The 16,912-nt window shown below is 44.3% G+C and overlaps 1 protein-coding gene across 2 annotated transcripts in view; it reads right to left on the reverse strand.

Annotated features, from left to right (window-relative positions):
* Ubac2 (UBA domain containing 2) overlaps positions 1-12,253 on the reverse strand; it is a 141,925-nt gene extending 129,672 nt beyond the window's left edge. The window contains exon 1 of one of the 2 annotated variants that reach the window (XM_052190592.1): positions 12,064-12,253. In XM_052190592.1, the coding sequence (XP_052046552.1) occupies positions 12,064-12,094 (31 nt within the window). In that variant the 5' untranslated portion in view covers positions 12,095-12,253. The remainder of the gene's footprint in view (positions 1-12,063) is intronic. The other variant, XM_052190591.1, reaches the window with a different exon arrangement.
* Positions 12,254-16,912: the final 4,659 nt, after the last annotated feature.

A 16,912-nucleotide genomic window follows, 5' to 3' on the forward strand; every position in this document is an offset into this window, starting at 1 on the left:
GATAAATAATGTGGTTAAATTTATTTAAGGTTAAAATTTCAACCTTAATCCTCCCTCTGTAGTCCTAGATACATAACACTTGTCCCAGTTTTGATTTCAAAAATGTTTACATACGGGAGAGGACAGAAGGAAGGCCTAACAACATCAAAGATGTTTGATAAAACCTCAAGGAATTGATTATTGTATTTACCTAAAATTGCACATATGTGTGTGCACGCGCGTGAGAGAGACAGACAGACACACATATTATTATATACATAACTAATAATAAACAATAATGTAACAGTAATAAGAAAAAGAGGTCATCAATTGGCGAGGCAGAGAAGACGAGGAACACAGGAGGGGTCGGAGGGAGGAAAGGAAGTAGAGGAAAAGAAAAGAACAATGTTTTCATGTACACACGCTCACGTGATAACATTTATACAGAGTTTAGTACAGGAACATTTACTATGGGAATGAGGATCAAGTCTGCCAGCATAATAGTTTGCTCTCCTTACATTTGGATTTTCCAAGTAGTAGGATTTCAATAAGTTAAAACATCTTTTTAGTTAACCTTTTATGAGTCCACTACATTTTTCATACATGTGTCACCATGCTTTGTTCCTTTCCCTATCACCTCCTGTCCCCACCCTACTCCTCCTGATGGCCCCTTTCGTGCCCCACAAGACACACACACACACAGTGTATGAGAATTTTTTTCATGCGTACGTGGTGGCCATGTATGATATTTGTGATCAGGTGGGTGTGCACTTGTGTGGATGTATGTGGAAGCACAGGGCTGATGTTGGAAATCTTCTGGTCTCCATGTTACCCTCTGAGGCAGGATCTGTCATCAAGCCCAGAACTAACCGTTAGGCTTGGCCTTGTCTCCATCTCCCCTGGCTGACGAGCGGCTGCACTCACTCACCGTGCCACCTGACTTTCACAAGGGTCCTGAGAACCAGAGCTCCAGTCTAATCACTTGTACAGAAGCTCTCTGATAAGCCAAGCAAGAAATTTATACGCTGGGCCATCTTCCCAGTGCTTTTTTACTGAAGAGCTGCTAAGCACCTTGGAAGTATTAATTTTCACTGCTGATCATACATGTGTCACCATGCTTTGTTCCTTTCCCTATCACCTCCTGTCCCCACCCTAGCATCCACTCTCTCCACTGTGTCATGCTACATTAAAGAGATTGAGGGAAATGATCAAGAAGAATGCTAATAACTCATATGAGCTAAAGAAAAACAACTCGGGTTGGGGAGATGACTCAGTTGGTAAAGTGTTTGTGCAAATGTGTGCTGCGTTTAATGCCCAGTCCTCATATAAAATCTGTAACCACAGAGCTGGGGGTAGGGAAGGTGGGGAGCAGAGACAGACAGATCCCTGACACCCGTGAGCAGCCAGTCTAGGTAAATGGATGAGCTCTTAGACTCTGTCTCAAAAAATGCAGTGGACACTAACTGAGGAAGGTATCGACATTGACCTGTGGCTTCACAGCACATACATACACATGCACACTCACCACACATGCATGCACACAAGAATGTGCACATACATATTCACACTTAACACACAAGCTTGCACAAATAAATGTATGCACATACACACATACACACATACACATCTGGGGTGCACTGTATACAACTACAAGATTTTCAATGAGTTACAATAAAGTAAAATGAGGATTTAATTATAATTCTCATTTATTCTTACGAAGAGTCAAAACTTTAAGCCCTCTTGGTACCATTATTTCCAAAACATATTCCCAAAATGCTGAAGTAAATGACTTATCAAGTTCCCCATATCAAACTTATATACAAGTGCATCTTAAAACAATTGAGGAGAGGTAGGTTCCATTTTTGTTACTGAAACATAAACTGGCTCAAGCTGAGTACAAAACGGGACACACACACACACACACAATAAGTGGGAAAAGGAAGCACACATACATGGATGGCATAACGATCTATTAGGTATTTAGGACAGGCACATCCTTGCTGAAAGCAAATGGATCCTGGTCCTGCTACAGGAAGGGAGAAACCAGGGTGTCAATTGTGTGACCTATGGAATCTGGGTCATGATTCTGGGTCATGGGTCACATCTCAGCTTATGAGACAGGACATTGGCTTGCAATGAGGAAAACAATAGCTAGCTTCATAATCTTCACAGAGCAGTTGGAATGATTAAGTAAAGCAGTCTTTTTTCTCTCAAACTGTCAAGTTTTAATTTAGTACTACCCTTAAGGACTGGAATTTGGCACTGTGCAAATGTTATAACCATACACCTTATTATATGTTTTATTTATTTTTGTTTAAAGACAGATCGTGAGTTAGCCTCAAATTCCCTAGGTAATAGACCTTGAACTTCTGACCCTCAAGTCTCTACTTGCACAGACTGGCTCAACCATATCAGATTTTATGAAGTGCTGGGAATGGAATCCAAGTCCTCATGCACACTAGGTTGGTATTCTATCAACTTCATAAATCCTTGGTCTATTTTACCTTCCTTTCATTGCTAGGAATACTTTGAAATCAAGGTGCTCTCAGCATTATTATAATAGCAAAGAAATGGAGAGGGCTTCATTATTCAAGGACAGCATACTAGACAAATACTTATAGTTACAGGGAAAGCCAGAACACCACAAAAGCAAACAACGCACAGTTCCAATTCCACCGTAAAAGCTTCTGTTGGACCCAAGTGTAGTGGCACATCCTGTCGATCCCAGGGCATAGGCACAGGAAGATCTCTAGCTCTATGAGTTCCAGGCCAATCCAAGGCTGTATTTTCAAACCTTGTCTCCAAAACAAAACAAGAAAAAGCAAAGCAATAGAAAAGATTCTGTTGGGTAAAATAAAGTCATACACAAAGTAATGTTTGAATGTGGTAAATTGGTTTTTTATTTATTTAGTGATTATTCTGTTTGTAGTTGAAAAAAATAGAATAATCCCCTGTCTTAGTCAGGGTTTCTATTCCTGCACAAACATCATAACCAAGAAGCAAGTTGGGGAGAAAAGGGTTTATTGAGCTTACACTTCCACACTGCTGTTCATTACTAAAGGAAGTCAGGACTGGAACTAAAGCAGGTCAGAAAAGGCCATGGAGGGATGTTTCTTACTGGCTTGCTTCCCCTGGCTTGCTCAGCTTGTTTTCTTATAGAACCCAAGAATACCAGCCCACCTTGATCAAGGGGCCCTCCCTCCTTGATCACTAATTGAGAAAATGTCCCACAGCTGGATCTCATGGAGGCATTTCCCTAACTGAAACTCCTTTCTCTGTGATAACTCCAGATTGTGTCAAGTTGGCACACAAAAACAGCCAGTACAACCCCCAAATGTCAATAAATGTCATTTATTTATTCTTAGTGATTTTCTACACATTAGAGTTTAAAGAATGTGTAGTTATATAACAAAATCAGTAACTTTACAATTAAAACATAAGTGTGTAGGAAAAGAATAGATAAGTAAAATGAGCTGTTCTTATAGCTGTACCTCTAATTTCTAAACTTTCTAAAAGGTAGCTAATTTCAATTTTTCAAGGTAAAGAAATATCCTTCCCTTGAGTTTCTCCCACTCTGGTTAATGTTTAATTTTTTTTCCTTCTCAGCTAAAATGTATAAATAAGCCATATGTTTCTTGGTGTTTCAGAAATACAGTCCTAAACCTTCTAAAAAATGAATAAAGGCAAGAGTTGGGCTTTACAAGCTACTGTGGAGAGCATGGAGAACCCAGATTTGATTAAAGCAGAAATGTGCCGGGCTGTGGTGGCACATGCCTGTAATCCAGCACTCTGGGAGGCAGAGGCAGGTGGATTTCTGAGTTCGAGGCCAGCCTGATCTACAGAGTGAGTTCCAGGACAGTCAGGGCTATGCAGAGAAACCCTGTCTCGAAAAAAACCAAATCCAAAAACCAAAACAAAAACAACAAAAAAAGGGAGAAATGCATTAAGTTTTAAAGTTATCTCTGAAAACCCAACTAAACTATCCTTTGCTCACAAAAGACAAGGTGATAAAGCTGAGCTATTCTCTTTTTTTAAAGATTTATTTATTGGGGAGGGGGGAACCAGGAAAGGGAAAATCATTTGGAATGTAAACAAAGAATATAGAAAATAATTAAAAGGAAAAAAAGGAAAAAAAAGAAGACCACTTTTGTGAGCCAGTCACTCTTGTAGGTTCTCAGAATTTAGTAGCAGTAAACAACAGAAAAAAACAAAAAACAAAAAAAACAAAAAAAGGATGTTTCTGTGCTCGTCATCTTAGATAATAGATGCCGTGACACCAAGACTCATTTTAAAAAGTTACAAGTATCCAGTTCAGTGTGCCAACAGTTCAGTATTTGCTCACGGGTGAGAACTTTTTTTCCCGTTTCCTAGTTTGGACCTGTAGGCACTTAGGTGTAGCCTGTATTTTTGTGAGGTGCTCCCTTTTGTGAGGCAGCCTTGTATTTTGGTGTCTTAGTGGACACGTCATGCCTTACTGGTTGTCAACTTGACATACCAGGAAGAGGGGCTGTGGGCTGAGGAATTGCCTCCATTGGATTGGCTTCTAGGCATTGGGAATATCTGTGAGGCATCTCCCTCCCTCCTTCCTTCCTTCTTTGATTTTTTGAGACAGGGTTTCTCTGTGTAGCTCTGGCTATCCTGGAACTCTCTATGTAGACCAGGCTGCCCTGAAACTCAGAGATTGCCTGCCTCTGACTTCTGAATGCTGAGCTTAAAGGCTTGCACCCCTATGTCCAACCTTGTGAGGCATTTTCTTAGGATTGACAAAGAAGGCTCATCCCACTGTGGGCAGTTGCCATTCAGGTTCCACTTCTCCTCCCGTAGCAACTTGATCAGTCTGTGATCACAACCAGTGGAGCCTCAGTGGAGGAGTGAGGCTGGATGGCCAGGAGCTAAGAGACAGCAGTGAGGGTGTCCATGAAGTCAGGACAGGAATGTGGAGGTAGGAACTGATACAAAGGCCATGGAGGAGTGCTGCTTACTGGTTTATCCTCCATAGCTTGTTCAGTCTGCTTTCTTATAGAACCCAGGACCACCAGCCCAGGGATGGCACCACCCACAGTGGGCTGGGCCCACTGTCATTAATAACTAGTCAAGAAAATGCCTCAAGGGCTTGCCTACAGATGATCTGAAGGAAGCCCACTCTCAATTAAGGTTCTTCTTCTCAAATGACTCTAGGATCGTGTCAAGTTGACAAAAATCAAGCGGCACAACTTGTTACCTAAAAGAACAAAGTTTTTGCCCTTAATGACTCACTGTAATGAGTCTCTACGCCTCAGACCCTCTGTAGATATAAAAGACACTAAGCAGATGTATTCAGGGGAATGAAGAGACTGGGGGGAGGAGGGGTGAAACCAGAGAACATTCCACTACGATGAGAACTAAAGCTGGGTGTAGCAACTCACACTTGCAGCCTCAGCACTGGGGAGGCTGGGAAGAGACTGAGAGATTCTGAAGCCTGTCTGGGCAGAATGAGATGCTGTCTGAAAAGGAAAAAGAAAGGAAAGGCAACAACCATGAGGAGAAGTGCCATGGGAGGTGATGGGGAGATGGCTCAGCAGTTGAACATACTTGCTGCTCTTGCAAAGGAACCAGGGTTTGGTTCCCAGCACCCCTGTGGTGGTTCACAACCCTCCACAACTCCAGTTCTAGGGAATTCAATGCACTTTGCACAATTCTACAGGTATCAGCATGCATGTGGTGCACACACATATTCACAGGCCTATCATACACATAAAATAGTATCTGAAAATCCTAAAAGTATTTATCCAGAGCTGAGCTGGCAGTGTGGTGAAACAGGCTCATCACAGCTGGTCCCATAAATAGAAGACAACCTCAGAGAGCTATGGGTGAGGGGCAGTGAGAAGCAGAGACGTGAAGACAGGTTTCCATGAAGTGCCACTGGGAGGGAGTGCTCTGAGAGCTGGGTGGGGCACCCAAAGGTCAAAGGAGATATATGCCTCCATATTTGCAAGAAAGAGCCCAGTAGAGACCCGGTAACACTTTGCCAGGCAGTGGTGGTGCACACCTTTAATCCTAACACTTGGGAGGTGGATTTCTGAATTCAAGGCCAGCCGGGTCTACAAAGTCAATTCCAGGACAGCCAAGGCTACGCAGAGTTTTGAAAAACAAAAAACAAAAAGACAGACAGACAGACCTGGTAGCATTCACACAGACCAAATATTTAGCAAGGCAAAATTCTAGGGAGTTCTACTACAACAATACCATTGTCCTTTCTATCATGAGGGATCTGAAGGACAGATGGTTTGTTTCACCATGCAGCGATGCACACCCAGGTCAACAGAGCGAGCAGCAAGTGAGAGGCTTCCAAAGAGACTCTGATGCATCCACAGGACAAAACATCACCTCGGCCAAGTGCCAGGCTTGTTCTCTCAGAAGAAGGCTAAAAAATAACAATGACAGTCTTAGACAGAGAAAAATATAACAAGTAGGGGAAAGAACACAGCTGAGTGTGAACAGAAACAAGCAGGAAGGTAATGGAGTGCCCAGATGATAGGCGCAGGTTTTGTACTGGTTTTAAGATTTATTTATTTAATGTATATGGATACTTTTGTCTGCATGTACATCTGCATACCAGAAGAGGGTATCAGACAGTTGTGAGCTGCCATATGGGTGCTGGGACTTGAACTCAGGACCTTTGGAAGAGCAGTGAGTGCTCTTAACTATGAGCCATCTCTCCAGCCCCCTTTTGTATTGTATTGTATTGTTTGTTTGTTTGTCTGGCTGAGTGTGAGATGTGGAACAATCTTGAAGCTAGAGATAAATAGCACACAGGGATGGCCAAATACAAGAAACTTAACAGTGAAACTGCCTATGGATCAGAGACCAAAATTAACACATGGTTGGAGTCTTATTCAACATGCACAGCAAGCCAGGAATAGCAGTGGCTGAGTCTAGAGGAAACTGCAAATGGCATACTTAACTACAGGGTCTAGACTGGCCATGTTAGAGAGAAGTGCCAGACAAGGCTGATACACCAGGAGGATCCCAGTCTGGGGATGGATATTCATTATAAAGAGACAGCATGAAGACGCTGAAGGATGTGTGTTTACACTGAAGACAGACGGTCCAGCTGGGCCAGAGACCAGATGTCCACCACTGCCTGCTCCACTGGCTCCTTCTGGTCACCTGCACAGACCAGAATGGCCAGCAGCTCTACCCTCGGCCTCTACTGCCAATTACTGCTGTTCCTGTTCTCACCCCCGCTTCATGCTCACTCCCTGAGCGTTCCCTGCATATCGCCAATGTCCTGCAGACACCTCATGCTCCAAAGAAACGAGCTTCTATTTCTCTGCATTCCCTACTTTAGTGAATGGTGACACCAGGATGTAACCAGCTGCCCTTGCCAGAAACCCATCACCTCCCCTCAATCTAAACACTTGACTAACACACCCTGCCTGCCTCAAACCTTTCAAGTCCTCCCTATGCTGTTTATACTGGTTAGTTTTGGCATAAATATAGTCAAGTGTAGGAAGAGAGAGTCTCAACTGCGGATTTGCTTCTATCAGATTAGCTTGTCTGTAGGGCATTTTTCTCATTAATGACTGACGTTTGGCGTGAGAGAGCCCAGCCCATTGTGGGTGGTAGTCCTGAGTTGTAAAAGAAAGGTAGCTGCTGGGAGGTGGTGGCGCACGCCTGTAATCCCAGCACTCTGAGAGGCAGAGGCAGGTGGATTTCTGAATTCGAGGCCAGTCTGGTCTACAAAGTGAGCTCTAGAAGGGCTATATAGAGAAACCCTGTCTCAAAAAAACCGAAAGGAAGGAAGGAAGGAAGGAAGGAAGGAAGGAAGGAAGGAAGGAAGGAAGGAAGGAAGGAAGGAAGGAAGGAAGGAAGGAAGGAAGGTATCTGAGCAAGCCATGGGCAGCAAGTCTGTAAGCAGCACTTTTCATGGCCTCTGCTTCAGTTTCTGCTATGGGTTCCTCCTGACTTGAGCTCTTGTCCTAGCCTCCTGCCATATGCACTGAAAATTATAAGGGGAAATAAACCCTTCCCTCCCCAAGCTGGTATCTTTATCACAGCAATAGAAGCCAAGGAGGACACTGCCTGTTCTCAGTGTTGCCATCTTAATCAGGCCTTGGGCATCTCCCCACAGGCCCACTGTTCTCTGGCCCTTACTGTGGGTCAGTCTCTTGCCTTGATATTTGTTCCACTGACTCTCATGGAGAGCTTTTAAAAAGACAGATTTCAGAATGCAGAGAAGGAAAAAAAGAAAGCCCAGATTTCTGGTACCCAAATTAGCCCTTCTGAAAGTCACTCTAGATGGGACCCAGAAAGGCATCTGGGATGCTCTGGGTTGGCTGGCTTGGTGTTTACTGCCAGGGCAGGCAGCATTTGGGAACTTGTGCTTCATTGCTGAAAAAAACCTCCCATTTTCTTCCCGCAGCGAGAAGCGGACTCACAGAGCTCCAGACCTTGTCATGTCCTCTTGCATCTTAGGACTTTGCCCTTTCATTTATTCCTAACTCGTCAGGCTCACAATTCCCCCTGGGTCTCTTCCAACCGTGTTAATAAGTGACATCTCTCCAGACCTAGCCTCTCCCCATGCCTGTGGCCACCTCAAAGTGCAGCTCTCCAGTCTGCCCCTGATGTTCCGAGTTCTCGAATGGCATCTCTAACTCACTGTCACCTCTTCATCCCACTCACCCCTTGGTCACCAGAACCTCACTTATCTCCATGACAACTGGACAAGCTGTTCTAGAGAGGTTCTGGGTGTGCCCTTCCTTCCAAAAAGGTCACTTTTCAGACTTGGTTTTGAATCTTGGCATTATTTGTCTACTAACTGCTCCTACCCTGGAATTCTCTCGTTAGCATCTTCAAGCATGTGTATACACACACACACACACACACACACACTCAAGTACGCACACATGTACACCGCCCTCAGCCACTCTTCAGTCTGCTTCCCCAGCTCCTCTGTTTCTCCCTCTACAGATGTTTGAATGGCCCCAGTTCTTGTCAATCCTTCCACGGCCCTCATGGCCTCACCTCAGGACTGTTCACTCCACCCATCATCAAGACCTTAACTCTTTATAACTCTGGCGTCCTGTCCTTGCCCTCCAAGCTCAGCCAGGTAGGCCTCACAGCCCCTCAACCCTCAAACAAGCGGCTCAAATACAACTCCTGACACCAGCAAATCATCTTAACAACCAAGTCTCTCCCCCATTATGCTGAGCACAGCTGTCCTTCCCCCCTCCCCCTCTTGACACTGAATTGCTTGGGAACTAGACCTGGAATACATTAAACATGGTAATTAGTGCCTATTGGGTGCATCATACATAGCAAATATTCTGTGAGCTTACTAATAAAATGATTACATGTATTATTTAGTACAGGATTGGTCTACATGTAGGAAATTAAACTGCATTAGGCACACTAATTATAAGCACTTTTACCCAATCCTAACTGACACAGAACAAAACAGTTTCAAAGAAATGATCACAAGAGCCCTTCCCCCTGGTTCTCTGTCCTGGCAGCACAAGCCTCCTGCAGAACCTTGCACACATCCTGCTGAGCTTTCTTCCTCTCTGTGCATGCTGCTTCCTTTCTTCAAAACAATTTTCTGAATGAACCATAGCATGTCTGGCTCCTTCACTTCCCAGGCTTTTCCCCCAAACACACAGCAGCGCTCCACCAGGACTAACCTCTGCCTTCATCCACTGCACATGACACTACTGAAGATTATTTTAATCACTTATTAACCTGTTTGGGCTGGAGAGGTGGCTCAGTGGTTAAGAGCACTGACTGCTCTTCCAGAGGTCCTGAGTTCAATTCCCAGCAACTACTTGGTGTGGCTCACAATCATCTGTAATGGGATCTGATACCCTCTTCTGGTGTGTCTGAAGCAGCTACAATGTACAATATACTTATTAACCTGTTTGATGCTGGACTCCTTTACTCTGTTTACCACATTACTGTCTATATAAACCATGCAAGGCTTCAGGAGGTGCTCACCAGACACCTGCTGAATGAATGGGAGCTGGGAGGAAAGTGGTAGGTAGCTAAGTGTTAACACTAAAGCACCTTTATCTCTTAATCACAAATGTCAGATGGGCAGGTACAGAAATGGCCAGAAAGATGGACAATCCCAACCTCTAAGGAGAGATATATCAACCCTCCTTCTGAGGATGCTTCTTCCTCAGGATCAGGCTTTTGACTTAACCACAGAGGCTGCTTAAGGAGCCACATAGCTGCCTACCTAAAGGACATCACTCAGCGGAGTAGCTGTGTAGGAGAAAACACTGAAGTAAGAAAAGTCACTGCATTCAGAAACCAGCAAAGGTTGATCTAGGGAGAACCACCACTAAGCTCTATTGCCAACATCAGAAGCACTGAACCTAAGACTTGCCTAACACCTAAAGCATGACCTGAATACATTTAAACAGCTCAAGAGAGCTCAAGAGGAGCCTATGACTTCAACTTTCCCTAGACAACGGTTGGCCCTGAGAATTCAAACTCACTCACCTGGGCCAGCTGTAACGAAGGATTACCTTTCTTAAAGCTGTGCTGCAAATGTGACTGACCTAACCAATAATGTGGTGCTCTCAATCAGACTTCTCCTGTGTGTGTGTGTGTGTGTGTGTGTGTGTGTGTGTGTATACACTGATACTGGGATGTCTTTCTCAATCACTCCAGTTTTCTTTAACACAGTAAACTGGCTGTCCAGCAGAGCCCTGGGGTCCAGCAGAGCCCTGGGGTCACAGACGCACACTGCAATGCCTTGGTTTTTACATTGGTATTGAGAATTAGAACTCAGATATTCGTGCCTGCAGGACAAGCTTCTTACCTACCTCGCCATGTCCCCAGACTCTCACTGTTTAGCTTTTACATGTATCTTTGGTGCAAAAGGATGCCTCAAGATGCTGAGAACAACTAAAATCAAATAAATGTTAGTCAGATCCACCCACATACTGTAAACCTAGGGAAGCCACCACTACCTTATTCCTCCAGTCAACTAACTAGAGTAGTTGTGATGGATTCTGGGGCCAATACATCAGAGTTTCCATAACTTATATTAGCTATTAAACATGGAAATCATAGACAACATTAAACCTACTTCAAAGCCTGAGACAGTGAGAGGTATGGATGATTTTAAGTTATGTAGCTGGCTCTGACAGTTACTCACTCTGAGACTATGTAACAGGCGTGTTCTCTGAAAGGCTCATGACGTTCACAACAGAATGTACCATCTGGAGATGCCAGGCACTTCTGTGCTCTAGCAACGTTCACTTCACACACAGAGGTGGGAAATGCCGACAGTGGTAAGAAACTGGGAATTGCAGTTTATGCAAACAGTTTGCTGTTGGTGTATGAGTGCCTAATCTCAACATTGTTTAGTTAAGAGTCCACTCTCTAAAGTCAATTCAACACAATGCCGTGGGGAAAAAGTTGCTTGAGAGGCTGAATAAACTCTGCCCTCTACCTGCTGACCACCGCTGACACTCCTTGTAGAGTGCAGCGGCACCCAGAAGCAAAGCTTGCGTTCTCTTGCCAAATAACTTCCTAACTTCACTTGAAAGCGCTTAGTTTTTCAGCTCGCAAAAACTCTTCAGGGGCAACGGGTAAGAAGTACGTGCAAGTTAAAACTGAGGGGGCAGATTCTGGAGCGGAGGATGAAACACGTTCCAGAAATCAGGTGGGTCCCAAAGAAGCCTGTATGAATGAAGAGGGAGAGGGAACCGGGCAGGGTTCCAGCGTCGCCCCCACGGGACAGCTTCAAGCCCCGCACTCGAGCCGTCAAGTGCGTGCGTGGGCCCGGGCCACGAGATGAGCGGGGCACCCGGCCGGACCCTAACTGCCCAGCCCACCTGCAGCAGGGCAGGAGCTGCTGCGCACGGTGCAGAAGACGCCGGGAGCGGAATGGACGTGGCGCCCCCCTCGGCCCTCAGCGCTACAGTGGGGGCGGCGCCCGCTGCCCCCTAAGAGCAAGAACTGACAAGGCTCGGGCGCGGGAGGCAAGGGGCCCCCAGTCTCCTGCAAACCCGAGTCCCCGCTGCCCCAAGCCGGGTCCGGGAAGTGCTCAATACGGAGCGAAGGGAGTCCCGAGGATGAGGAACCGGTACTCACAAAGCCCACTGGAGCCGGTGCTGGTGAACATGGTCCCGCCGGGCCCGGAGCCCCCGCGGGGCGTCAGGGGGAGGGGAGGCGGAGGTGGAGAGCCCCCAGCGACCGCGCAGGCGCACTGTCAACCAGCGAGTGAAGTCGGCCCGGCGAGGCGCTCCGGAGCCGCCAGGAAGAAGGCGCATGCGCAGCCTGTGGTGCGTGCAAGCTCGCCCAGAGCCCGCCCCTTCCTGCCCGGAGAGGAAGTGCGTAGGTGCAGACGAGCTGGACGTCGATTTCTTCCGGTAGTTCGGGGCGGGTTTGGAGCGCCGCGAGGAGAGCCGGTTCTTCCGCAGAAGAATGCCAGGCCTTTCTCGAGACCTCTGACCTTTCACAGGGCGAGACGGCCGCGATTTCCACGCATGCTCAGTATTTCCGAGTGGGCCTTGGCGCTAGTAGTCTGTGCTTCTGGCGACCCACCAAAGCTCCGGAGGTTGCAGGGGTGAGAGTGGGAAAGACACCTAGTAGAAAAAACATTTTTTAAGAATACGTACTATACTAACGGGCTGTGGTGGCGCACGCCTTTAACCCCAACACTTGGGAGGCAGAGGCAGGCGGATTTCTGAGATCGAGGCCAGCCTGGTGTACGGAGTAAGTTCCAGGACAGCCAGAGCTACACAGAGAAACCCTGTCTCGAAAAACCTTTAAAAAAAAAAAAAAGTATACGTACTGTAGGGAAATGTAAAGAACATGCCAAGTATGGACAGAATACTTTCAGGAAATCTTGAGACTTCGTAAGGTTTGGCCCACATTCTAAATCTGGATTTAGACTAGTAAAATTCTTGTCTTTTGTAGGTCAGAGTATTCACATTATTCTAAAACGTAAAAGCGTGAGTGGTTTTTATGCATTTTAGCCTTTTTAAAAGCTGGTTCAAAAGCATGAAGTACATTTAGCTGTATGTTCATCCAGTTGAATTATTTCTCAGGAAAATTATTTTCTGAGGCCTTGTGATGTTCTCAGAAGCTGATTCCCACAAGATCTGTAGCCCACATAAAACTGGTTATCAAACTAAGGGGTCCCTGCGAGCGCTGAAGAGTGTTCATGAGACCCAGCCAATTTTTGTAGTAATGATAAAATATTTATTTTCCCTTTACATTCCTTTTCATCAGTGAGTGGTAAGGTTTTCCAGTTAACCAGCACCTGATAAAGCAGCTGGAATTGCAGGACAAACAAGTGCGTGTTAAGACAGATCCCTAGTTGCTACTAATCTAGAAACCACCATTTAAACTTTTGACAAATTTTGTGGGGGGGAAATGCCCATTTAATCTAACCACTTGCTTTTCTAATTCCAGACCTACTCTGGGTGAGCTTTTCTTCATAAACTTCATCCAAAACATATGACAACAAACTAAAAAGAGAAGTACACAGGGAATCCAGCACAGGCTCTTGAGCCAGACATTAAAAGCATTCTTCCTTAAAATGGTTTGCATAGGAAAGTACCTGGTGTCAAAGCTGAATGGTTGATTTGGGCATTTTTTTTCCTAATTCATCTAAGAAATGACCCTATGGTGATTAAATACATAGAAATGACAGGGATAGATTAAATAAGTTTAGGGAAAGCTTCAAAGTCATGTCTCTTAAGTCATTGTTTTGAAATTTAACCTTGCCTACTTAAGTCCTATATATTATAAATAAATAGCCATTTATGGTAAAGTAATATCAACTATAAAAGGTTATATCCAGTAGGAAGAAATGAAGTAAATTCCTCATTCAGTTGAACACTAGCCTGTTTAGAAGGTTTGAAATCTGAAGAGAGAAAAAGCTATAAGATGAATTTCAGTCAGAAGTTTTATAGTAGCAGCTGCACATACTAACTGGTATCAACATGAAAACTCAGTGGTCACAAATTCATGGCTCATAGGAAATGAAAACATGGAGTGGAAATGTACTAACAATGGAGTTGTCAAAACTTGAAACTGTTAAAAATTATTCCACAGAAAACACTTTTGTGAGCATCAGGGCAGCAGTTCTGGTCACCTGAATTTATAAATACCGAAAAGTAGCAACAGCTAGTAAGCAAGTCACTGACGACCCAAGTCACCGAAAAACTTAACCACAAACCCACGTCACTGAATGTTGTCAGTACCTTTAACAAAATTAGTTCCTTTAATTAAAGATTATTTTGTGAAAAGTGGTTTGATCGTCTTGCTTTGCACAAGAAATAAAGCATTTCCAATTCTGTTGTTTTTAAAATATTTACTCTGTTTGCATTATTTTGTTTTTATAATAAAAAAGAAATGATACCAAAATATGGAACAATTGAACATGTATTTTACCTATGTCAGAAGTATTAAGCAAAGAGATTAAGTTGCAAGCCGGGTTAATATTATTGAAGAATTTTAACATTTTCAACAAGTTTAATCATTCTGAGAAGATTTCTTCACGGTTCCTTTGTGTAGTAGATAAGGCTAGTTCTGTGGACAGTGGCTTAGAACAGTATTCCTAATGTTTTTTTTAAAAGGTGTATCTCTATTTAACCCGTGTGAGTGTCTACTTGCACGTATATATGTGCACCATGTGTTTGCCTGGTGCCAAAGGAGGACAGCAGATCCTCTGGAACTGGATTTACAGGTGGTTGAGAGAGATCGTGTAGATGCTAGGACCAACCTGGGACTTCAGAGAGAACAGGCAGTGCTCTTCAAGGCTGAATCATCACTCCAGAGGCATACATCGTTAATCTTAAGGCTACTTTAAAAAATAATGCAATCTAGATCTAAGAATGTATAATAGCAGGCTAGATAATCCACTCACAAAGGATTTAACAAGTTAGCTTATGTTTTCAGGATATGTTTTAATCTACAAAAAAATTACTTGGAATTCAAAAGACTTAGTTAATGTAATTACTAAAAGGGGATTTGGCTAAAATCGTCATTAGACCTTCTTTAGAAATACCTATCATAGACCATGCACCTGTCATAGGTGGCACATGCCTTTAGTCCCAGCACTTCCACTCAGGATGCAGAAGCAGGTAGATTCTGAGAGTTCAAGGCCAGCCTGATCTACAAAGCAAGTTCCAGGACAACCAAGACTATGACACAGAGGAACCCTGTCTCAAGAAATTCAAACCAAAAACTATCATAGACTTTGTGCCAGCATTCTGGAGGATGTCTATGAGGCTAAGGCCAGTCTGTCTATAAATCCAGTTTGAGCTACCCAGACTACACAATGAGACAAACACAAAATATATTAGATTATTTTCAGTGCACATGCAGAATGGTTTTGAGGGAAAGGGTTTCAGGGCAGTAGAACAATTAATGCAAAAAATAAATAATAAAATGTAATTTGGCATCCCTCTGAACAGAATTAAGACCTCATTAAGTCTCACCTATTCTTGCCTTTCTGTTTCAGCCTAGATCTCCCAAAGACCGTTGAGACCAGACCTTGTCTGGAAAATGGTCCTAGGAGACTTCACCAATGCGAGGACTGAGAGTTCACTGAGATGAATTATCATAACAAACTAGCCCTGTGGGAAACTGGAGCATAATCTCCCAGAGACCCAGGGCTGTGCAGCAAGTCCCTCACAAAGCAAGAGGGTAGGCGTATGTGTCCACTAATTCCCAGGGCTTACTTCCATAGGTGGCAGTTCTCTACCACTTCCTACAAGGCACATGAGTAAGCAGGCTCTAGGGGCAGGGCGAGGCCGAGGTTGGGAGCCTTATTTGTGAAGAATGCTTAGACGTGCTGGTGGTAAAGATTCAGAAACCCAGCGGACGACAAGACCATCTGCTGTAGCACCCTGCACGCACCTTTTAGGATTCTGTAAAAGAATTTTTTTTTTTTTTATGAACTGAGAGAATTACATTTGGATGATATGGGGTGGGAGTTCTTAAGGGAACATGAGTGTAATCTGACCTTTTCCCCTTTTCTGGAGCACACACTGTAGAACACCACACCACTTTTCTGGAGCCCCCTTTACTTTCCATTTCATCTGTTTCCCACCACACTGCAGAGGATGTGGTCTCCAGGGTCCTTTTTAAGTTCTAGAAATGGAACCCATACCCCCTGGTGAAGGAGTCACCTTGGGTTTCATCTTCTTAGTAATTTATTAGAGAAAATCACACACTTGAAAGAGAATAGCAGGATCTGGAAAGATGGCTCAGCGGTTCAGAACACTGGCTGCTCTTCCGGAGGTTCTGAGTTCAATTCCCAGCAGCCACACAGTGGCTCACAACCATCTGTAATGGAATCTGATACCCACTTCTGGTGTGTCTGAAGACAGCTACAGTGTACTTACATAAATAAATCTTTAAAAAGAAAGGAAGGAAGAGAGAGGGAAAGAGGGAGAAGAGGGAGAGAGAGAGAGAGAATAGCACAGGCTAACCCAAAAGGAAGAGGAAGAGAGCACCCTGGGCTCTGTGTTGTAGATATTTTGAAACTCTATTACACTTAGGAGCAAGTGGCATAGGTCAGGTGACATCATGATGAACCAAATCTCCTGTTTAGGCTATTTCTCCTCAAGATTGTCACAAAAAGCCTAAAAGAGGCTGGCTGGGAAGGTCGATGCCACACTACAAATAATATAATGAAGATGAGGTCTTTTGTGTAACAAAAGGTATGTCCCTATGTTAATATACCTGTGTGGCACTCTAATTTTTTTATGTAGATTTATTTTTATTTTCTATGCACAAAGGATCTGCCTGTATATCTCTCTGTGCATTTTGTGTGTCTGATAGAGGTCAAAGGTGGCATCAGATCCCCTGAACTGGCGTTACAGACTATTGTGAGCCACCATGTGAGTGCTGGGAGTCAAACCAGGTCCTCTGCAGGAACAAGTGCTCTTAACTGCTGAGACATCTCTCCTACCCCAAGCCTTGA

The sequence above is a fragment of the Apodemus sylvaticus genome, chromosome 8 (genome assembly GCF_947179515.1).
Source record: "Apodemus sylvaticus chromosome 8, mApoSyl1.1, whole genome shotgun sequence".
Classification (NCBI taxonomy): Eukaryota; Metazoa; Chordata; class Mammalia; order Rodentia; family Muridae; genus Apodemus; species Apodemus sylvaticus.